Below are 23,549 nucleotides of genomic sequence, written 5' to 3'. Positions count from 1 at the left end.
TTGTAGCAATACTTTAATGCAGTTCTAATCTGCTTCAAAAGTTACACACACACACACACACACACACACACACACACACACACAGAGTATTTCATAGGAGAGGTTTGGTTGTACTTGCTTTATACATCAGTAATTAACAAATGTTTGCTTCCTTCAAACTAAGAAAGAGGAGGTGCTGCTGCTTAGGTCACCCCCAAACACCCAAATGATTCTGCTGTGAACATGGGCTGTTTTGTGGCAACCTTACCGTTGACTCACCAGTGGCTGAGCTTCATTGTGGACAAGATGTAGATACGAGTTTTTGAGAAGTGTTAAGTAGGAACATAAGCAGGGAAGCAACTTACAGAAAGAAAAGAGAATGACTGAGATGCAATAAAATCTGGGAGAATATTGCAGTGGGAAGTGACCTCCGCCTCAGTTTCCTGATGAGGATTTCAAGGGCTCAAATGCACCTTGACCAAGGGAAAAGGAAGGGTCAAGCAGCTGCAAAAAGACCCCCCCCCCGGCTTGCACAGTCCAAGGTGTGGTCATATAGTCTAGGTCCCAAACACACCAAATCCTTTTTTTAATAGTCCAGCGGCAGGATTGTAAAAGCAACACTCTGCAAGAATTGGAAACCAGTGAGTCTCACACGGCAGTAGACTTGTGAGGCCTGTTGGTTCTACCTCAGAGCCTACACAAGTCCTGGGCTGGGAATCCTAGTCTTCCTAAGCACCTTTTCAGTTGGGGCTCCATTCGTGAGGAGCCAGCAAGGCTTTGCTTCCTTGCTAAAGCTCATCAAGGCTGCTCACGATCTGCTGACCTTCTTGAGCAACTGCCTGGAAGGGAAGAAGGAAAAATCATTAAATGCTAGCAAGAACAGTCTTTCAACATACCTCTTTCCCATTTGTATTGCCTCTGTTAGATTGTAAGTCCGCAGGCAAGGGCTGCCTTCTTAATGATCTTATGTAAGCTTCTCAGGGATCCTTTTTGACTCCTTAGCAGAGTAAAAATGCTTCCTTCTAGGTTCTGGGAAGGGTCTGAGGGCAGTTTTGTTGTGGCTTTGGTCCTCCCCAGCAAGGTGATCCTTTAAATGTTCAAAAACTTGAGCTGGTACAAAATGCTGTGACCAGATTCTGCTTTTACAAGCAAACCCACAACAAAATGTTGCAGTGTCTAAGTGTGCAGTCTTCCAGCCAGCCAGCCAGCCAGCTAAGCCCTTTTCCAGGACACTCCACTCCACCCATTTCCTCCTCCTCCCCACAATCATTCTGTGTTCCATGACACACTGAGCATGCTCTGTTCTCATTATGGTTTCTTTTTCCTTCTGAAAATTTGTAACTTTGTAAATTTGCTCCAAATCAGCCAGTTGCCTCCATCTTTATGTGTGGATGGTACTATTTTGGTTACAAAAGATCTGCATTTGGAGAATGAGTCCTGTATACGGGATTACTCATGAAGACTCCTCTTGCCACAGTGGCCCTACGTAGTGTAGGACTGTGATTCTTAAAGGATCATGTCATCTCCTGTGAACCTGCCACCCATCTCAGGCCTAACTTTGTGTCCCATTGCCTTTAGTGGTACAATTGGCAGGGACGTGTGATAATGCATTTTTGGTCAGAGAATTCAGGTTGTGGGACTCAATTCTATGACTCCTTTCCTGGAGAAGTCTTGGTTGGCTCCTTCTTTTGCCCATTAAGCCAACTGAGAACAACACATTCATTCAGCAAGGATGCCACCTGACTGAATGTTTCTCATCAGTGTTTGAAGACAAGTGTGGGGAGGAGGGTACATTTCTCTTCTCCTTCCAGGCTGTTGATGCACCCCAGGCAAATTATCCTGCTGCACAGATGGGCATGCTACCTGCGAGGCTCCACTTACCTGCCACTCTTCCTTGCTCTTTCTGATCTCCTCCTGCAGGTCTGCAATTCTCTTCCGACCAGCCAGCACTGCTTCAGCCAACCGCGAGTTCGCCTCTTCCTTTTCTTTTATGGCCTTTTGTAGGAATCTGCGCTGCTTCAGAAGGTACGGCACAACAGCACTGTGGACGTCTTCCTCTGGGATTCCACTGGGACGCCTGAATTCAATGAAGGCGTTAACAAGAGGGATGGGCAATCTCAGGCCCAGAGGCCAAATATGCCCCCTCCCTCCTGGGACTCACTATCTGGTCCTCGAGACCCTCCTCAGGGCACATGCCTCACCAGTCCCACTTGCCATCCCTCTCAAGTGCTGTGAGTAGAACAAGCCTATTGGACAAATGTAAACTTTACATTTGTTCCTCCTCATGCTTTTGCCTCTGGCCCTGTCCAACGTGGGCATGTGGCTCCCGAATGCTTCACAGAAGGGGGAGTGGCCCTCAGTCTGCATTAGAGGAACAAGGAATGAACAGAGGCAGGCAATAAAGGAAAGCATTGAAGTTACCAGCTTTTAGAATGTGCCTGTTGATATGTGCAACATCTGCACACTGCTGCAGAAGTACTGACAAAACACTGGTGCTGCCACGGGTGTAGTCTGTGCCTTATCACAGAAGGGGCTGCAGCCTAGCTTTTCATGTAGGAGGTCCCTAGCTGCTCAGTCCCCATCAGTGAAGCAGCAATAAAATTGCTAGCGCATTTGCAAAGCTAAGCAGGGTATGGTATGGTTTTCAATTGGATGGGGGATTGTGTTTAGAGATTCCTGCACTGCATGGGGTTAGGGTACCCCTTTGGGTCACTTCCAACTCTACAATTCCATGACCTCTAGCTGTCATGTGTGAAATGTGTGTAGAGGCCATCTACCAGACCCCAAACAACCAAAGGTTGAAGGCGGAGGGTGTGTGTGTGAAGTTGACCTCTCCCTCTGCTTCCCAGCTCTATCTAAATGGCTGCTGTGAAAAGAGGCTGCCTGACAAGACAGACCTCAGAGTCAACCCAGCCAGGCAGTTCTTATGCCAAGGGAGTCACGCCTTACCATGCAGGGGTACTCCTTTTCTTTGCTTCTTCCACAAGTTCATCTAGTGATTTAAAGAGCACACTGAGATTCCCTTCCTCCTTCAGGTCCTGGATCTCCTCCTGCACAAAAAAACCAAGACACACAATCTCTACATATAACCTGAGAATGTAGTATTGAGTTTAATTTTCACACCTGTAACATCTGATGCCTCTCTGAGATGTACTGCCGAAGGTTCATGCGTTGGACACACACGCAGGACCTGAATCCAAACTATTTATTCTAGTTGTGGCTGTAGCTTTGAAAGAGATTTGATTTAATATTCTTAAAAAATTAGGGACAAATTGCAGCCTTTTAAGCACAGCCAACAAATAATCCCACCTCAAACATTAAAAGGCCTTTGACATATCTAAGGCCAAAACTGCAAGAGGTTTGCAATCATCAATAACGTTTAACAACTTTTCACAACAAGGTCTCCCTCCCTGTAGCAGATAATGTGGCATGAATATGAACTTCATTACCATTCTCTCACTGGACTTCGCACACTCACAGTCATCCTGTTTTCACGGTAATATCAGTTGCTATTTACTATGTTGCAGTCTAGTCACATCATATATGCAGGACTGAACCATCAAGCTGGTGAATGAAGAGTTCAGTCCTTCCAGGTTTACTATTTATTTAAAATGAGAAATCTCCACCCTTTTCTGAAAAACAAGAACTGCAGGCTGCACTGGAACCTATAAGGAAGGGTTTTGTGCTTTTCCTTGGCCCTTACCCGAAAGGAGGTTTGCAGGTGGGCGATAAACTGATTGTAAACACACTTGGTGAGTTCAGGTTGCACTTTGTAAAGACGACTGTAACACTTCGCAAACCTATGGTAGCTATAGGTAGAGAAAGAAAATGCCATTAACATTTTTAAAACCCTGCACATTGTTTCTATTATCTATGCACTAGGATGCATAATCAAGTACTCATTTCTATATATTCTTGCTCTTTTTTGTCCTCTCCTTCCTTTTCTTTTCACTGCTAAAATAGGATTTTAGTCAAGAAAGATACCTAATTTTCTAACATGTAAACTTTTCATTTTCATGTTTATCCAAGCAGGATATAGTTGATGTTCCATGATTCAATATTACAGATTAATATGTTATAAACATTTACGGTGTTTATATTCGAAACGTTTCCATTTTTCTAAATCAAAAACACACACCATATTCATAATTTTTCATGTTATACTTCTTCCTCACCAGAAAAGAGAATTGGACTGGGTGACAACTCCAGACTTTTAACAGAAAAAAGTTTGACACAGCAGCATCACCTCTGACCATGGAAGTTCCATTAAAGGAGACCCTCCCCAGAGCACTTATCAAGCCCTTAAAAAACTAATCTAAGCTCATGACAACATCGTTTGTGTTGCCATTGTACTCATTTAACACTAACCTTTCTGTTGTACCTCATCCTATGAACAAAAACATTCCAGGGAGGTGCCCTCTGTGCCTGGTTTTTAAATGAATGCTGAAAACTTTTTTATTCCACCAGGCCTGTGGAGAGTACACCACCCACAATGAGTTACTGGTCTTTGTTTTTAACTGTTTGTGCTTTTATTTCATGTTTTATCTTATTTTTACCGTTGTAAACAGCTTTGATATATTCTAGTGATATGGCAACAGTTTTTGTTTTGTTTGTTTTTTTACATAAGTCAAAGAGCGCTGGAAGAGGCTTTCTGCTCGACTTTGCCTTAGGGCATCCCAGCCTCTTTTCTGCTCAGAGCATCCTTCCGTCTTTCCACAGCCAGGCTCCCTCCAGGCTGACTACAATTCCCATCAGCCCCAGCCAACTTCAAGAGTTAGCGAATTCCGCGCAAACAACTCTCGTGGGACCTTGCCCACTAGATCTCGCGAGGCTTCCTCCTCCTCATAAGACCAAGCCAACTATCGCGAGAATTGCCTTCTCCCGCTTTCGCCAAGCCTTACCTGCCTGTTTCCACAATCTTCCGCAAGGAAACGTCGACGATGTAGTCCAGGAGCTGCTCCCGGCTGGGGTTGCTCGGAGGCTCAGCAGCAGCAACAGCAGCGTCGGCGGCGGCCTCCTTCTCCCCGTCAGCGGTACCCACCCCCTCAGCCACCTCAGTCGCCATTTTGGGCCCGCCACAAATCCAAACCTCTCAATAGCCCCGCCCACTGATGCCACGATGCTTCCGATTGGTGGAACGAGGCAGCTTTATACGCTCGGCCCCACCCACGTGATTTGTGGTCACCGAAGAGGCGGTAGGACCTAAGCTTTTATTTAATTGGACGCGGCTTCCCCGTTTGTCCAATGAAAAGCCTTTAACGTAGAGCGAAGTACAATGCCGCCCCCTACTGGCCAGTTGTATATGGCATCACTGATCGGCGTGAGTAGGGCTGCCTGGCAACTTGATTATACTGTACAGTATTATTTCTTTTTGCAACCTTGCTAGGTATTATTAATTCTTAAAAAGCACCTATAGTTTTTCTAAGGAATACAGGAGATTAAAGGCCAAGACATAGTCAAATAACCTTGAACGGCCCAAACGGAAAAAAGAAACGGCGAGAGAAAGGGACACGGAGATCATTCAGGTGCCTGTAATTAAAAGTTGTAAAATTGGCCTTTTAGTGGCTGGCTGGAATGGCCAGCTAAAAGCAGGCCCTGCCTATGATGGCTTTAAAAGTGAAGTGGGGCAATTCATGGGAGGATAAGGCTCTGAATGGCTTGGGTCTACCTTCACTGTTCTAGGCAGTATGCCTTTTGAATACCAGCTGCTAGGAATTGCATTTGGGGAGGGCGCTATTGCACTCAGGTTCTGTTTATGGGTTTCCCAGATTAAATCTGGTTGGGCACTGTGAGAACAGCACGCTGCACAAAACAGCAAACTGACACAAGATAGTATGTGAGAGGGAAATCTCAACATGCAAATGAATGATGGAGAGCAAGAGCCAGAGTCTTGGATTGGCACCGTGCCTCAGTAAATTCACTGACTCAGCTGCCCCAGGACTCCCAAGTACCCCCATGGAACCTGTACACAGTGCAAAGGGTTAGGGAGCGTGCACAAACAAGTCACAGGAAGCTGGAGAGGTTTGTCTGACCTTACCACCACCCCCTATAAACGGCAGTTATGCTAAAAAATGCCGCATTTTCATTTCCAGCTGCTCCAGTAGGAAAAGATCACTAAAAAGCAGAGCAAACTGTCTTGTGGTGAATTCTGCTCATCCACAGGCCATCTTTTCAGTGCCCAAGAATCTTCCAAATCCCTAGGCTAGCCTAGAAGCAGTTGGAAAGCCATTGTTTTAAAGCAGGAACAGGAAACATATGTCTGTCAAGATGTTATTGGATGTCATCGCCAACCACCCTTGACCATAGGCCATGCTGGCCAAGGTTGATCAGTGTTGTCAGTTTAACAACATCTGGAGGGCCAAATATTTGCCCACTCCTGATTTTGGAGCATTTCATGCCTGTTGAGTGTAAAAGGTCATTTGTTTCCACATCATAAGCAAAAGAAGATTCACCAGGAAAAGGGTCAAATAAATAATAAAAACTTTAATTACACTTCAAAGACTTATTACAGTGCAAAATTGAAACCTGTTTTAATGTACACAAATACATTCAAACTCCATATTGAAACAGCAGGCACAGATATCAGAGATTGCTTGGAATTTTTTCCCATTTAGAGAAGACATGGACAGGCAAATCCTCACTTCTTGTGGCTGTCAAAGATTTCCTGTTGGCCCTACGCACCCCATGCTCAGATCATGTTTGCATCTGTTTTAAAGGTAGTCACTACAGCTTCCTCAGATCCGTTCAACGGAGCTCCCTACAGATTCTCTGTGTACTAAAGACTGGAAACAAAAATAATAATTCAGAGTATCATTGCACTTTAAAAAACAAAGTCAAGATAAAGAATGGAATGAGATTTCAGCCCAAAGTGGTTATTTGTACTTGAGATATGCATAGGACCTCACCAGGAAAAACACATGCCACAAACCGCTCATCATTTAACCAGCACAAGGGATCGGCTACTCTATATACAATCCACTGATAAGGCTCCAAGCATTTTTCATAAGGGTTGGTCGTATAGCAGATGAACTGACATAAGTAACATACCACTGCAAAACCATCACAGTAGCTTTTCGAAGGGGTGGGCATTAAACCATCCAACTCCCCTGAGATTATCTTCCTTTGCCACTTTAGCTTAGAAGTAGGAGGGGCTAATGTTTTTTGAGACCCTCCAGGTGGCACCCCACACTATAGCACACACACTTGCATGCAAGCACGCAGGACATTGTGCCTACTTTATTTTATTCTTTTGCCACCAAAGGGGAAGAAAATTTTACCTGGTGGAGTACATCAGGCCCCTGGATCAAGGGTTAGCCACCCCTTCCGCAGAAAAAGCTAATCCACCACACCATCTAGGTGCTCTTAACACATCACCATGTAAACAACCTCCCATCAAAGACAATTGCAAAATGCAATGGAGGTTTATTGTGAAACTTAAAAATACAGAAAAGTGTACAAATTAAGAGAAAGAAATATGTTTTGACTGCTGCTCTTACCAAGGGAAGGGGAGTCAAAAATGCCTCCCACTTGGCAAAAATCAAATTCAACACAATTCCCGGCATGTTGGGGGTATTCTGCACAGTCAACACTACGCCTAGGCAGCCAAAATGTGGGCCTGGTTCTGCTCCCTGTGCATTTGCCGGCTATGAAATAACCGTGCAATATGAGGACTCCAAGGTCGCCTAATTTTATTTGCTTTATTAAAACCCCGGTGGGGGGATCCTTCAGTCCTCCAACAGGTCACCACTGGAACCAACAGAAGCCCATGCCACACTCAAAGGCCTAGTTCTAAGAGACTGAGTGGGAAAGCTTATCTGGGCTGTACCATTTCAGATTCGGGAGGGGCTCACATGGACTGGTCCTCTATTAAAAAAAGGGGGGGAGTGACCACCCATTAAGAAGGAAGCTCAGTTAGCAAACTGGCTTTCTATGGACAGGGTTTTGTGAGGTTTAAATATGGGGGGAAAGTCATGTGAGCCTCCACCTGCACTACTACACCCCAGGCACATGTCTTACCGCCTCACTAAGAACTAAACCAAGTATATGGGGTACAAAACCTTATGGTGATAGGTCCAAGACTTTGTCTAATTACAGCTGATTTTGGCCAAGTTTGGGATATTTCACCCCTCTTACTTTCCTGCCCTTAAGTGGAAGTGGGTTGTTTGTCTAGTTCTACCCCCTGCCCCATCTCTTTTCTGGGACAGCACACCTCCCTGCCTCAGCCTGGGGTGCACTTAGGTTCAGGGGAGCAGGAAAGGCATCAGAAGAGGGTTGGGAAGGGACACATTGGCCCACATATTTGCTTCCAGGGCCCACAACATGCCAAAAAATTTCCACAGTACAGTGTTTATAGGGTTTACTTAAAGAACCCTATAGAAACTTACAGGGTTTACTTATTTGCAGAGTACGAGGTCCATCCATAGCCCCTTTCTCGGTTCCTGATTATGGCACTAGAGTAAACTCTGATCCAAGTTTATATATATATATATATTAAAAAAACATTGCTTACTTTAGAGAAAAGGTCCAAAGTGCAGAGAATATCACCTCCCCTGTATTGCTTCCAAAGATGCCCACCCCCGTAATCCATTTGAAAACAAGTGAATTTACTTCCAACATGGTATTACCACCTCTACTCCCCAAACGGCAGCCTTTCACAGACTTACATGGCTACAAAAGCACTGTGGACACAGGGGAGCAAGGTAAAAAAAAAAAATAACATGCAGAATCAGCACCAGTCACAATAGAGAAAATAGTGACAGAAACAAGATGGGAGGACAAAATGGAAAGACGCCCATCACTGGAAAGGGGGTTGCTTTGCTTCTCCTACTAGCCCAACAGCTGAAAGCTCTTAGATCGGAAACAGGAACGCAAAGCAACTTCAACCAAGGTGGAGCCAGACCTGCAAAGGGCTGCAGTCTCAACAGGCTGCCCTGCCCAGACAAAAGGAGAAGCTTCCACTCTTGCCCGCTGCAAAAGCAGGTGTAGAGCTCCTTCCCAGTTACTACACTTTCATGAAACACTCATTCAGTGATTGGGACATAGTTGTACAAAGATAAAAAAGGAAGTATTATACAACTTTTTCCAGCAAGATAATTATGTTCTGCCTTTCAGAAGAATCCTAAGGGGGGGGGGAAGAGCAGATTTCATTGTGCTTAAAAGGAAAGGGGAAACAATTTTAGGATAGGAATCTTCTTTCTTTTTTCAACACTCACATTTGCAAAGGCCACAGAATAAAGGGTGCGTCCTCCCCAGAGAGGACTTTAATCCCAGAAGATGCATGCACGTACCAAAAGTACAACTGTGCACCTCTACTGCTGCAGACTCTCAAAAGGAACGCCTTGCTTTTGGTATATCTCCCCGCTTTCAAATCTTAAATCTGTAGACGTTTTGGAGGGGTGTCTGTCTGAGGGGATATATATATATATATAGATATATATTTACTAATGACTTCTTTCCAGGAGGTGTGTACTGTTGCTGCTGCAAGTGGCAGTTTCTGCAGCTCACGGGTGGCGGCGGCAAATTGCACAAAGTCTTCCAAGGTAGGAATTTGGCAAAACGAAGAAAAAAAAACGCATTTCAGAAGATCGTGTTGTTTTGCTTCATTCGTTTAGTTGTGGTGTGTTTCCTTTTAATTCAAAAAGGAATAAAGAAGAGGCGCAGGGGTTCCTTCACATATGAGCAAGGAGTTTTTACAGTAGGTGCTTTCTTTTACAGAATGCTGCAATCAATCCAAAGGGGTAGAGAAATACTGGGGAAGGGGACTTTTTATATATTGTCCTTTGCATTTAATCCTTCACTAACAAATAGTTGTTAGAAAGCTCTCTGGGCTCACTTTTTGGTGGCTTTTCAACCATGCCAATGGTCCAAGAGATTACAACCAAGTCCGACTCCCCCTTCCCCAGTTTTGCTACCAGTGCCTTGAGTCCACCAACTCTGGACGGAGGCTCAGTTTCTTCAGAGTCTCGTAGCCCACCACGATGACAATGGTGGAAGGGGTGGCGGAGATGATGCGGGCCGAGAGGCCTTTCATCAGGCCCCAGGGCCCTTCCTCTGCTACCAGCTGCTTGAATGTGAGAACAATGGAGCTCTTGCCTTCCACCTGAGCGGGAGAAAAGAACAGCCACAAAGTCAGAGGTTCACATGGAAACAACACAGGATAAAAAACTGGACAAACCAAGCAAGCTTGTTTCCTCCTGTTCCAGAAGCTAGGAATCGAACCAAAGGATTCAAGTTACAAGAAAGGAGATTCCAACTAAACATCAGTTAAGAGCTTTCTGACAGTGGAAAATACTCCCAAGAGTGGACTCTCCTTCCTTGGTGGTTTTTAAGCAGAAATTGAGTGGCCACCTGTCATGTATCATTTAGCTGAGATTCTTGCACTGAAGGGAGTAGGACTAGATGACCCTGGGGGTCCCATTAAGCTCTACAATTCTATGCTTCTACGACCCACCCCACCCATCAAAACAACCATATTCAATGCTAAGAAAAGCCCAAGATCCAGATACCATATTGGCCCAAATATAAGCCGCACCTGCAAATAAGCTGCACCTTTAAAATTCAATATAAAATTGGAAAGAAATAGAAACAGCAGTGGTGGACAGATGGGCAAGAAGAGACATTCTGAGAGGGGGACGCAGCTCGCCTCTCGCACTACGTCAGGCGGGGTGGGACAGCAAGTGCCGGTAGGGGCAGCCGTGGCAGCACTGCCATGTGATCCCCCTCTGCCTGCCCTGCTGCTGTTAATGGAGTCAGGGGGTGCCCGCCCTACGTCCGGAGTGGCAAGCGGCGGGGCAGGCAGAGGGGGATCGCATGGCGGCGGCGTGGCAGCCCCCACTGGCACTCGCTGTCCCACTGCTCCCGGCACTGGGTGGGCAACAAACCCCCCCCACAACAGCTGAGACGAACAGTGGGAAGCGCGAAGTGGCAGCACCTGCCACCCCCGCTTGCCAGGACTCCAGCAGGAGTTAAAAGAGTTAAGGGCAGGGTTCACTATGTCTGTTTCAGCCAATTTTGGTAAGGTTGCGAATACAAGCAGCACTTTAACTTTTCACAGTCAGAATTTTTTTTGGGGGGGGGGCAGAGTGTGGCTTATATTTGGGCCAATACGGTAAGTTACAGAAACAATGGAATTGTGCCAAATTCATTCTCTTTTCAATGTTTTCATTGTATTTCTATTTTATTTACATATTTTAAAGCAAGACTGCCTTTCACGCACAAGTAGCCAAGATAACACATGGCTACTTCAGAACCCTTAGCTATAAAGCTTTCAACAGCCTGGCCTGGGGCCAACGTCATGTTTGCTTATTTGTTGTGTTACATACTGCCTTTCTGCATGGGCACCCAGGGACATTTACAATTCTATAATACTAAAACAACTTACATGAAAATTAAAGATGGCCCTATAGTGGCAGTGGGAGGGCAGCCTGACTGGAGCAGACCCTGATGCTGTGTTTCAGAAACACTCAGGATTAATCAGAAATGCAGTGGTACAGCAGGGATGACTCTCAACCGCTCTCCTCAGATCAGGTGCTTTTCTACCTCACACTACATGACTGATGCACTCTGAATGCCTTGGAAGTACAGTATAAATCAGTTGAGCTTCAGTACTCTGGCAGAATTAAATGCCCAACCTGGCTGACTTGGGAGTTGTAGTCCAAAATATCTGGAGGGCACCAGGTTGGAAAAGGCTGCCCTAAACATTCAAACATACCTTCTGGAGGTGGTCTTGACCCCAGCTTTGCCACTAAAGACCCAAGCAGCCGCAGAGCACCTTTCATGAGTCAAGACTGCTGCACCACCCGCAACCACCACCTCAATAGAAATAGGCTGCCAAGAGCGATCCGTACTCTGGAAAACTCTAGGTTGAACTACCACACTGCATTATTTGAGGGTCTGCTGTTCTTGAAGATTCTGACTAGAAGCTAGAGTTAGTCCAAAATGCAGACACTAGAGGCTGCTGACTGGGACCAGCTAACGGAACCAAACTTCACTAGTGCCTCAGCATCCTTCCATTTCTGAGCAGGACTCAAAATGGTGAAATTTACCTGTAAAGTACGAGACCTGAATATATGGACAGGATTACAAAGCTGGAAAGTAATTTGAAGGTCATCTAGTTCGAGCACAGGAGAGGCCACCAAGGAACACCTAGTCTACCATGAGCCCCTGCCAAGATAATTTAAAACGATGCTTTATTCGGCCGTAGGATGCTCTTACCTGCACGCGAGCCCGGATGACATCCATGGGGTTGGTGAGAGTGGAAGCTGTCGCAGCGGCCATTGGCCCAGATATGGCTTGGAGGAGTAAGTGTGGACAGTCCTTGGGTGTCAGGCTGGAAAGCTGTTCTGGAAAGAGGAGCGAGAGCCAGGTTATATATATGAACATATAGGGGTGCCATTTGTGCTTCCACAGTCAGGGGAAATCTACCTCACTGTGCTGGTGGTGAAGACAGAGCACAGGGGAGGGCTGCTGCCTTCTGGTCCTAACTGGAAGCACCTGTTTGGTAGCTGCTGTTAGGGGGGAAAAGGCTGGGCTGGATGGAAAACTCAGATCCGGCAGGGATAGTCCGAAGTGACATTTTTCTGTTTTAGATTACTGGTGCTTTGCCAAATGTTTTCCAACTGCAACAGGCAAACATTTAAATAAAAAGGAAAGACAGAACCCTTTAGTGGCTGGCTGTTTTATATGAACTTGTACCAAATGTTTTTTGTTTTTTCCTAATCCACACACAGGATAGTGAGACAGTATCATTATTAAGGCCAGTTTTAAAAATGGTAATCCCAGAGTAACATGCAAACTTTCATGTTCTCTCCCCCGCTTTTAGTCAACAAAGAGCAGCCACTGTTTATTTAGCGCAGGATGTCTTGCTGCAGTACGGGACTTGTGGGCCCCAGGCACAGTCTAACCTAATTAAATCTGCAAAATGCTTCTTCCTTTCCATCTCAAGACTGTCACAACTAGCAAACAGGAGCTACCATCATACCCAGCAATGTATTTTCTCTACCATCCTCTTCTTTGTTGTTTCAGGGAAAGGGGGTTATAGCCAGTACTTGGTTTGGAGAAGAGTTCCATAAAGACTGAAAGGTTGCAGAATACAGTGGTGCCCCGCAAGACGAACGCCTCGCAAGACGGAAAACCCGCTAGACGAAAGGGTTTTCCGTTTTGGAGGCACTTCGCAAAACGAATTTCCCTATGGGCTTGCTTCGCAAGACGAAAATGTCTTGCGAGTTCCTGCGGGTCCCCCCCCCTTTTCCTAAGCCGCTAGGCTGCTTATCAGCTGATCCGCTGATAAGCTGCTTAACAGCTGATCGCTAAAAGCCGCTAAACCGCTAATAGCGCTAATCCGCTAAGCTGTCAATGGGCTTGCTTCGCAAGACGAAAAAACCGCTATACGAAGAGCCTCACGGAACGGATTAATTTCGTCTTGCGAGGCACCACTGTACATTGCAATTCTGGGGCTTATGCTAATCAAGGAGTCTTCTTATTCATACCACAGGTTTTTTTTTTCCTGAAGGAGCAACATGGCCACTTGGCTTTTTGTATACATACCCTTAGCTGCAATAGCCTTCTGTAGCAAAACCAGCTAATAGTCTTGAGCTTTCCTTGGCATTCACATTTCAAATGTGCACATGCATTCAACAGATAGGCTTTTCCAACAAAAGCTCAAAACCACTGAGGTCCAGCTCCGAGGGCCTTCTGGCAGTTCCCTCACTGCGAGAGGCCGAGTTACAGGGAACCAGGCAGAGGGCCTTCTCGGTAGTGGCGCCCGCCCTGTGGAACGCCCTCCCATCAGATGTCAAAGCGATAAACAACTAGCTGACATTCAGAAGACATCTGAAGGCAGCCCTGTTCAGGGAAGTTTTTAATATGTGACATTTTAGTGTACTTTTCATCTTTGTTGGAAGCCGCCCAGAGTGGCTGGGGAGGCCCAGCCAGATGGGCAGGGTATAAATAATAAATTATTATTATTATTATTATTATTATTATTATTATTATTATTATTATTATTGGGTGGGGGGAGGGGAACTAATATACAGCCTTTACACCAACCGGTTCCCAAGGTGGCTCAAATTATTTTTAAAAAAACATTTAAAGCCCAGTAAACAGGTTCACAAAGGCCTGTAAGCCTCTAGAAGGTATGGAATGTTGACAACAATTGAGCCTATAGGGATAAGTAATACTAACTCACCCCACTGTGAATTTGGAAGTTCCAGATCCAGACACAGAATGCCAAATAAAAGATCTCTTTCCTTCGCTGCTACCTTTGGAGATGGAGTGGGATATACTGCTGCCTAATCACCTATGCTAAAATCCTGGATTTCTCCATTACTTTCCATAGGCAGCTCTCACTTCTACTCCGGAGGAGGGGGGAAATGGATTGTGTCTGTGTGCGCAAAGGAACCAGACATCAGACACGACTGGTTGTCTATAAATTAAATTATGGTTGAGACACAGAAATGTTAAGTATCAACTGAAAAAGGAAAAGGAGAATGATGGAGGGCAGTGGGAGAGAGGTAGTTGGCTGACTCATCTCTACAACAGCTTGTACCTTTGGAAAAGGGGAGGAATAGGGTTGGGGGGCATAACTCCCTTCCCTGCAGTATGCAAGGAAAGTTAAGAGAAAAGGTTAAAAGGGCATATTTTCTCTTTCACCTCATACAAGCCTATATATCATTTAATTATTCAGGTTTGGGGCTGGCAGCCAGCCCTTCACCTAATCCCTCTAGAGTTATACAACACAGCAGAGGCTGTGACCCTTTCCCACTTCCTGAAACTCCTCTGCAAGAGGCCTCAACAGTGGTACAAGGCTCTTGTTTGAAATTGGAAGGAGCCTTGTATGGGACAATGCCTCTTACGGCAACATTTTGTTGCAGGTCTTACTTGTAAAAGCAACTTAAATTCATGCAACCCCCCCACACCCCACAACAATAAAAAAGAGCTCAGCAAGTAACATAGGGGTTGTGACCCAGGATGTGTCTTCTTAGCAACTTATTCTTGTAATTTTTAAGTTGTTTAAAGCTGTTTTTAACATTGTGCAATATTGTGTTTTAATATTAATGTTGTGCTTTAATTGCTGTAACCTGCCCTGGAAACTTAAGGTGAAGAGCAGATAATAACACCGTAATAACAAATGAATGATGGTTTGAGTTGACAATATATGCTTTCAGTTGTAAAAGAGAAAAATGAGGTGCTTGCCAAACACATCTGGGGAAGGAGTTCCACAATCTCTGAACTAAATTGGGTTCTGGTTCCTAAAAGGTTCTGGTTTCAGTCACCACTACTGATGCCATCTCAGAAGGTAGGAGGCAGCTGGGAGCAGGGGCCAGATTGGCATTCTTAACATTTGGACTGGGGTTTGTATGGGAGCAGTTCCTGCAGTTCCTCTGGTCCCAGCCTGCATAGAGCTTGCAAAGGCAGAGGGTGAGTTCTGATCACTGCCAGAGAAACGAACAGAAGGGAAGTCCAAAGACTGCTTTGGTTTCTCACCTGCATAGAAATGGTAGAAGGGCCACCAGACGGCGCTGTTGGGAATGTAAGTGAGTAGGGAGGCCACATAGCCCCTGTAGAACCCCCTCAGCCCGTCGGCCTTGAAGATCTGCGCGATGATGTCCCGCGTTTGTCCGAAGACCGGGAACCGTTTCCCCTCGTGGGTCTGCACTCTGAACCGGCCCATGGTCTCGCCTTTCCGCTGCATCATCAAATGCTGGGAGATCACATCGATGGGCACCGTGATGCTCTGGGCCACGAGGGAGGCTGAGCCACCGGCCAACAGAGACTTGACTGCGTTACTGCTGGTGTACTGAGAGAAGTACTTGCGAGTGAGCTCGTACGTCGTCACGTAGCACTGGCCTGAGATCAGGGTGAAGGTGTTGACCAAGAAGCCCCGGTAGAGCCCAGCTGCCCCTTCTGCCCGCAGGATCTTGACAAAAGCGTCAAAGGTCCCATTGTAGAGGCTCTTTCCCTTCTGGACCTGCAGCCGCGTCCGGATAAGCGTGAAGGGGTACACACTGACCCGGATCATCATGGTCATGCAGACGCCAAAGACGTAGAATTTCTTCTTGTCCAGGTGCTCCCACTCAATGATCTGGATGTTGCGCTTGTCCTCCATGGCTGACGCCCCCTAGTAACGAGGCAGAAAGGACACACTGATTATTCCTAGACAAACTGCTCCTTTGGGATTAAGGCTCAGCTGCCCAAACCTGCCCACGGTATTTAATCAACCATCAGCCAGGCCTCACAGCCGCTTTCGTCAAACCAATGCCCTCCAAATGTTTAGGACTGGCTATTTTGGATCATAACTCCCATCAGTCTCAGCCAGCACAGCCTCTCAAACTCACATGGAGTTTGTGCTGTGAGCCAATTCTAGAAGTCCATGGAAAGCAATTCTACAGAATATTAGCTCTCAAAAGGTTTTGATTAGGATTGCCACCCAATTAAAAGAAATTGCTGCTGATTTATAATTATATGAATGTTATCAAGTCTCCATAAATTTGCAGACGATAGCAGTTATGACAAAGGCACTCTCTTCCCGTTTCAGATTATGTATTCACAGGCCCTGGCAGGCAGATGGGCATTCCTTCCTATAAGAGAAGTAGGAATGCCTCTAAGATGGCATACATCACCTGGTTTTGCTAGCTCCTTTAAATTGTGTGAAAGATCCTGAAAAAATCTGCCACCCAGTTGAGGGCACATTTTAAATAAAACAAACTGATTAATCAGCTGAGCACCATATAACCTAGTTGCCATCCTTTGCAGTTCCCAGGTGCTGCACTCTTTTATAGTGTTCACTTGATTTCTATGATTTTCAGTGGTGGTGCTGCAGCAGAAATGGTGAGAATCTCAGCTATTTGCCCAACCACCACCTTTCACCAGAAAAAAATAGGAATTATGCAAAACAAGATTTCTCTGCAAACTGGCCTAATTCACATAATAGATACAGCTTGCAGTATTTCTTTTCAGTACAGTCTCAAGCAGATTCCAAATTCCAAGCAGATTTTTTGCTTCTCAAGTCACAAAAAACCTCACACATTTGCCTTTTGAGAAGACAGGGCCAAACCGTATAAACTAGTAGTCAGTATTTTCTCACAATGTTTCATTCCATTTCTTACTCCTTTACAGCAGCAATGAAAGTCTCAGGAGCAACTGTGTCCATACTGCTTCTGAGCTCACAACACAACCTTAAACTGGCTCTTCTAGAAAACCTGCCCATTTGCTGGGAAGAAAGCCAAGGTTTCTTTTCTGACAGCTTTCCCAGAAGTGGATTGAAAGGAACCTGGGCGGGTCCATGTTCAGGTTTTACCTGCGTAGCTTGGATGAATTCATTTTATTCTCTAGACCAGTCTTTGCAAACCTGATGCCCTCCAGATGACTCAGTTTTGACAATTCTCCCAAACCAGTTTGGCAATGTGGGAATGTGACATAAGCTCCTGTCTCTGATTCCCTCTTTCTGGCAAGGACTCCATAAGCTCCTGTCTCTGATTCCCTCTTTCTGGCAAGGACTTCCATTTCCAAGTATTTTCTAACCATAGTTTGCTACAATGTCCAGTGCCCTGACCTTTAAAACAAGGGTTTCCAACCAGGGATTGGAGGCAAGTTCTACCTCTACTTCAGACAACACAACAAACTTAACAGAAGAAACTTGGGAATGGAGGAATCAGTGAGCACAAAGGGAGAAGCATACACACACATCTGAAGCATGTTCCAGATCTTCTAAGGCTCCAATAGTAGCTCTGCTTAACTGGGAGTAAGTTCCACAAAGTTCAGCGGGATTTACCTCTGATTAGACATGTGCTGAAAGCCATGATTTGGGGAATTAGAATATGATGTCTGAACTGGGGTAATGATGGGAGGACTATGCCAATACATTTGATGTAAAGTTCATCACTTTTAAAAAATTGCTGATAATTTTGCAAGCAAAATATTCAAATTCTGAAAACGGAGTGTGCTGTATCAATCAGGCACAGCTACTTAATTTGCAGGGCTATCAGGGCTGCACTTCCAAAATGCCATGGTGTAATTGCAGAATTTTATTTTTTATTTTTGGCATCAGAAATATCCCAACAAACACAAGGACTAGGAATCAGCATAAACTAAAAGAACATAACGACACTAAAAGTTAATGGCAGCTTTCAGTACAAATTGACCTCAATGTCCTTTTTCAACAAGCTATTAGGAATGGGAATTAGGCATGCCCCTTTCTTATATTGATGATTGTTCCAAAAAGTGAGGCTGGGAGACCATTCCCCTGCTGGACTTTATTTCGGCTCTTTGGCTTGTCTGCTGCATGATGCCTGAACCGAGTCATTCTCAAGCAGCACAAAATTCTGGATGAAGATATGTTTATTTATTGGATTTATATATCTCCCTTCTTCCCAACAGAACTCTAGATGTAGCTACTAAATGGTACCTTTTACTGAACATGTAGTGCAGGAGGATTTGTGGGCAAAGATGAGATCCTCTCCCCATGCATGTTGAGTTCCCAGCTATTGCCAGACTGTCAGAGTTCTTCCCTTCCTGACACCAACCTTCTGTAAAGTAAAGAGAACAGATTATATTTCATAATAAGCTCTATGTGTTAACAGGGGATGGAGGTAAGGCAGAGAAGAGAGCTATGGCGACCAGCATGGCAAGAATCTCACCCCACTGTAGATGATATGCTCTCTACCATTTATGCCTTTGCAAAACCTAAAATATTGTAGGTTTTGCTCTACAATCCTGAAGACTAGAAACCTGATTTTAAATGACAGCTGAAATTCTCAGAAATCTGCAGAAGCAACCCCATTCTGATATTCAGTTCTACATTCCATCTCAGCTGCACAGACCGAAGTCCATCCACAGGGCAAAGTTGGACTTTCTGCAGATGGAAGAGGGAGCTTCCTCAAGTCACATTTTTCTTTGACCATTGTGCTCCTCTCCTTCACATCTCTAACCAAGAAAATGTGTCCTATTTAGTCATTTATAGCTGTGTGCATAGGAATACAAGAAGCTGGCTTATGCCAAGCCAGATCAATGTCCATTTAGCCCATTACAATCTATTCTGATAGGCAGCGGCTTGCCAAGGCTCAAGGTCCTCCCCAGCTCCGGCAGAAGCTCTTAAAGTTACTAAGATTTCCTTCATTGGCAGGGGTTGACCTTTGAATCCCTTCCAGTTCAATGATTCTGGAATGAAAAAAGTGAAGAGGTATCAAGTGGAATTAGACCCTCCACAGCAGGGCTGATGGAAGCCTGGCTTCCTATCTCTCCCTCTGCTGCGACCAAATAGGATGGAAAATGCTCCCTGAAAATAGGAAATTAATTAAGCCACTAGGGAATAGGTTCTAGTTCAACCAAGGCCTTTTCCCTACTCTGCTGATTTTCAGGCAGCTTTAAAATACACCCCCTAACACACACACTCTCTTCCACCTGCTGCAGATGAAGGCTAGCCTAAACGTCATTTGAAGTGCAAAATATGGCAAACTTACAAATAAGTCTTCAGATTATTAGCTTATTTTTTTTTACTAACCTGTTCTTCCAAAATTGCAAATGTAAATTGTGGACCAGCAGCTAGCAAATACTGTAGACCAATAACTTGTGTCAATACATTTTAAGTGAGACCTGGCCTCTGTGGGCAGCACTTAGGAGGTGTAAGCAGAGCAACAAAGAGGTTAAGACATAAGATGCACACAAGACCATACGGCAGCCTTTCTCAACCTGTGGGTCCCCAGATTTTGTTGAACTACAACTCTCATCATGCCTAGCAAGGCCAGAGCTCAGGGATGATGGGAGTTGTAGTCCAACATCATCTGGGGACCCACCGGTTGAGAACCGCTGCCATAAGGGCTAATGACCCTGATAATAACATTTATTGGCTTATTCATCTGAAATGGTTAGAATCCTCCGCAAACTCAGAAATCCTATTCTCCCACATCTTCCTTCCCACCTTGTAAGATTCACTGATGTAGCCTTGCACTTTGTTTACAAATCAGCTGAGATGCAGTTTCCTTAGTGGTGGCTCCTACATGGTAGAAATCCACTTCTTAGCCAAACTCTAAGAAGGGAATCTTTCTAATCCACCAGTGGCCAGCTGGATGCTTTTAGGGATTCCATACCCCAGGGCTATTCTTGAAGATGGTTGGGAAGCTGCAGCTCATGCAGAATGTAGCTGCCATGTCGTTATGCACGGCAGCAAGATAGAGATAATACGCCACTGGTACTTAAAGCCCTGAAGAGCTTGAGACTCAAGTATTTAAAGGAACACTTTCCTTAGTACTTGCCACCAAGAAGATGCTCCAAGGTTATCAAGGGAGGACCTGCTCATGGTCCCCCTGACAGGTATGGCCTGTAGGGTGGTGACACAAAGTAAGACCTTTGTGGTGGTAGCAGTGCCACAGTTGTGAATTCCCTTCCTGTGGAGATCAGTTGTCCCTCCTGTTATTCTCATACATAGCTGGAGTGGAGCTCAATAGTCTTAAGTATCACTGTCTGCTGAACTTTATGAACTTGGCTAACTCTCTAAAGCTATCTGAGGTCGTGACCATCACCGTATCTTAAACATTTCTCACCATCCCCATTCTCTACAGCCTGCTGGCTTATATATAGCTGTCTGCATTTATTATTTTTAAGACAGTGTTGCATTTTATTTATTGATATTTTCAGTTCCTTTTTGTTAGTTTCTGGTATTTAATTTTTTGAATGCTGCTTTGCATATAATTCTTCTATTAAAAGTGGGCTAAGAAATCCAGTTTTGTTTTTTTTAAGGGACATGTTTCACTTCAGCAGTATAAACAAGCCCAAGTTTATAAAAAGCTGCAGCTCTCTTTAAACGTGATTCTTTGGCCAATGAAGTTGGGGCTTTTGTGCTCTAGTGGAGAAAAAAAAAAGACAAGGCTCTGGGACTTGCCCAGAACAGGAGCTGAGCAAGGGCCCACCCCACTTGACACAGTTCTCGAGGGACAGTAAGAAGTCAAACAACTGGGAAGGCAGCAGGCACTGCTAATTTTAATTCTGAACTCATCTCTGCAAAGGCTAAAGGAACTTAGGGTAGCCAAGTAGTTTAACATTTACGTAGCTTCTTTCCCCAAAACACGAGACAAATATTGTGGTGTTAGTAGCTGGAGCCTTTCTACAATGCACCTACTTCAACATCTCCCTCCACCACCCCCAGTTCACAGTGCAGGGAACCAAGTCCTACCATGGAACAAGGCCATGGCTTGCAAGTCTGCAGTCACATGATTACACAGAAAAACTGAGAAGAGGAGAGTCAGGTATTGTGAATTCTAGAGTAGGTTCTCAAACTGTTGGATCACATGTGGTACCTCGGGTTAAGTACCGGTACTTAATTCGTTCTGGAGGTCCGTTCTTAACCTGAAACTGTTCTTAATCTGAAGCACCACTTTAGCTAATGGAGCCTCCTGCTGCCGCCGTGCCGCTGGAGCACGATTTCTGTTCTCATCCTGATGCAAAGTTCTTAACCTGAAGCACTATTTCTGGGTTAGCGGAGTCTGTCACCTGAAGTGTATGTAACCTGAGGTACCAGTGTATATCAGTACAAGTCACAAAGCAAAATTCCACAAGGCAGGACAAAAGTACCAAGATTCACATAACACTCTGCAGAGTGCTACAGAAATACAACCCCAGCACACTGCTGTATGTGGAATTAGCATAAATATTATCTAATCTGTCCACTCAACTCCTGTGCTCATTTCTACATATTTCGAAACCCACAAAGCCCAATGCAGCTCTCTTGCAACCTATTGTGGGTTGCCTGGAATGGTTGTTTACTCTCTCTCATCACATTTGGTGGTAGGCAGCAGAACCAGGAGTATGACTGTGGCTCCAAGGTGCCACTATAAATGGCTGGCGGTCTGTGTTTCGCTCGGCAGGTTGTAATTTTGGCAGGTATGCTCAAGTCTTTGACACCGCTTTCACCTCTTTATATCCATGAACTAGAAACTTATTTAGGAGAAAAAGAAAGGGGTCCCAGGTGACAAACGCCAAGGTTTGTCACCATGCAGCAGACACATGGTTGTGTGAGAAAATAAGCTGGGGAAATTGATGGACAACTGATATCAGCACCTATGAGGCTGCCAACAAAGTACTAACAGGCATACATGACACCTCAGAGGACTTCTCTGGTGCCTGGAGGTTCCCTTCTCTCCCCAGCCCTGAAATCAGCCTTGAAAGACCTATTCTACTATAGCCAATAGAGGAGATTGCAGGTGTGGAGGTACCTGCAAGTTTCTCTGGTTGAAATGGGCCCCAAAAGGTTGGCAACCCCTGTGCTCCAGAAGCAACTTCTATCCTTATACAATCTACAAGACTGCACTTGCATCCTTCTCATATCCTCTTCCTCCCATCCAAAGCCTTACATAATTTCATCTCCACAGTCTATGAGCCCCAATAGTACCTTTAGCATGCTCCTACCCACGCGCTCAACAAATTCTAGTCTGCTTCATAGCTCCTCCATAAACTAGTGCAGAGTTCCCAATGAACCCACCTTGGTCCCCTGCCTGCTCCCCCAAATACTCTTTTCATATGCCCCAAATCCTCTTTCTCCTGCTCCAAATCTGCAGCCCACATCCCTATTCCCACCCCTCTTCTTCCAAGCCCCTTGTAGCATTTTTGTTTTCCACTTTTGACACTTAAGATGTACAGTATATTTTTATGACCAACCTTGCTTTTGTAATTTTGAACTGGTTTTTTTATATTAAAAAAGTTTCATGTTTTTGTTGCATGTTAATGTTGTGCTTTCATATTAATGTTGTGTTTTAATAGTTGTAACCTGCCCTGGAAACTTAGTATTTATTACTATAATAATTTGTTGACTGCCCTTCACCCTATTTCCTCTCCACTCTCCCCCCTCCCCCCGCGGTAATCTGCCTCACAGGAACAAGCCTACTCCCCACAACAACAACATCACCTCCTCCCTATGAGGTGCTTTGGCCCTTTCCCCTTCACATGACCTCTTCACCCCAATAGGAGTCCATCCCCATTGTAATCAACTAAACCTTATAACGTAGATACCGCCCCCGGCCACACGCACACATACATACAACACCCTCTCGAGGCCAGCTGTTTCTGTTTTTAGTCCCACCAGGGGGAAAAGTCGAGGTATAAATAAATTAATAAAATATCGTGGGCCCTTCCCCCAACTCTGAATACACCACACATACCTGCTCCCCTCCCTACAAACGAATCTCGGGGGCTCTTCGTGTCCCTAAGCATCAGCTCCCGTTTTCATCACGCACCTTGCACCCCCACCCCACGAGCCCCCCCGATAGAGGGTGCCTAGGCCCCTCCTCCTTTCATAGGCCCCGCCCCGCGCCCCTCACTCACCTCCTGACGGCGGTTGGGCGTCCGCCGTCCCGTCCCCTGAGGAGCCACTCTCTTCCTGGCCCCAGGCAGCGGCCCCTACCCCAGCGCGCCCCCTAGCAGGCTGCCTCGCGCTCGCGCTCGCCCCCGCTCCGGCTCTGCCTCCTCGGCTTCTCCTCACGGTGTCCGGGCGAAGCCCTCGGGCCAAGGGGCGGGGCCTCTCGGCCACTCGCCCGAGCCACTCACCGAGCGGCAATCGTCCCTCGCGCTCCAGCCCCCATCTT

The 23,549-nt window shown here is 45.5% G+C and overlaps 2 protein-coding genes across 4 annotated transcripts; both read right to left on the bottom strand.

The window, feature by feature from the left end:
* Positions 1–5,076, bottom strand: PMF1 (polyamine modulated factor 1). The gene is made up of 5 exons (XM_079957253.1): positions 4,881–5,076; positions 3,683–3,788; positions 2,929–3,029; positions 1,861–2,056; positions 1–818 (listed from the first exon to the last, which is right to left on the bottom strand). The coding sequence occupies exons 1-5, from the start codon at positions 5,042–5,044 to the stop codon at positions 768–770; spliced, it is 618 nt and encodes a 205-aa protein (XP_079813379.1). The 5' UTR covers positions 5,045–5,076; the 3' UTR covers positions 1–767.
* Positions 5,077–6,442: 1,366 nt separating this feature from the next.
* On the bottom strand, positions 6,443–23,529 carry SLC25A44 (solute carrier family 25 member 44). Of its 3 annotated transcripts, XR_013833786.1 has the most exons (6): positions 23,290–23,529; positions 18,383–18,503; positions 15,463–16,096; positions 12,193–12,315; positions 9,192–10,078; positions 6,443–6,761 (listed from the first exon to the last, which is right to left on the bottom strand). XR_013833786.1 is itself a non-coding variant. In XM_079957041.1 (5 exons), exons 3-5 carry the CDS (start codon positions 16,082–16,084, stop codon positions 9,887–9,889), a joined length of 942 nt encoding a protein of 313 aa, XP_079813167.1. In that variant the 5' UTR covers positions 16,085–16,096; positions 18,383–18,503; positions 23,290–23,529; the 3' UTR covers positions 9,416–9,886. The 3 variants fall into 3 exon arrangements, 2 of the variants coding, with proteins under 2 accessions (XP_079813167.1, XP_079813166.1); XM_079957041.1 differs by lacking the exon at positions 6,443–6,761 and having other exon boundaries at positions 9,416–10,078; positions 12,193–12,320; XM_079957040.1 differs by lacking the exons at positions 6,443–6,761; positions 23,290–23,529 and adding an exon at positions 23,127–23,210 and having other exon boundaries at positions 9,416–10,078.
* Positions 23,530–23,549: the final 20 nt, after the last annotated feature.

This window comes from Podarcis cretensis, assembly GCF_951804945.1.
Source record: "Podarcis cretensis genome assembly, chromosome: 16".
NCBI lineage: Eukaryota > Metazoa > Chordata > Lepidosauria > Squamata > Lacertidae > Podarcis > Podarcis cretensis.
Note: the sequence above shows the minus strand (reverse complement) of the source record. Positions and strands in the feature narration are given on the sequence as shown.

What these genes read in the sequence shown, in the direction of transcription:
- SLC25A44 (XM_079957040.1), bottom strand. Translation starts at nt 16,084, where the DNA reads ATGGAGGACAAGCGCAACATCCAGATCATTGAGTGGGAGCACCTGGAC. An exon ending in CTTCTACCATTTCTATGCAG is followed by an intron (nt 12,316 to 15,462) that starts GTGAGAAACCAA and finishes TTTCCAGAACAG; the next exon opens with CTTTCCAGCCTGACACCCAA. An exon ending in TCATCCGGGCTCGCGTGCAG is followed by an intron (nt 10,079 to 12,192) that starts GTAAGAGCATCC and finishes TCTCCCGCTCAG; the next exon opens with GTGGAAGGCAAGAGCTCCAT.
- PMF1 (XM_079957253.1), bottom strand. Translation starts at nt 5,044, where the DNA reads ATGGCGACTGAGGTGGCTGAGGGGGTGGGTACCGCTGACGGGGAGAAG. An exon ending in AAAAGGAGTACCCCTGCATG is followed by an intron (nt 2,057 to 2,928) that starts GTAAGGCGTGAC and finishes CATTGAATTCAG; the next exon opens with GCGTCCCAGTGGAATCCCAG. An exon ending in AGAGCAAGGAAGAGTGGCAG is followed by an intron (nt 819 to 1,860) that starts GTAAGTGGAGCC and finishes CTTCCCTTCCAG; the next exon opens with GCAGTTGCTCAAGAAGGTCA.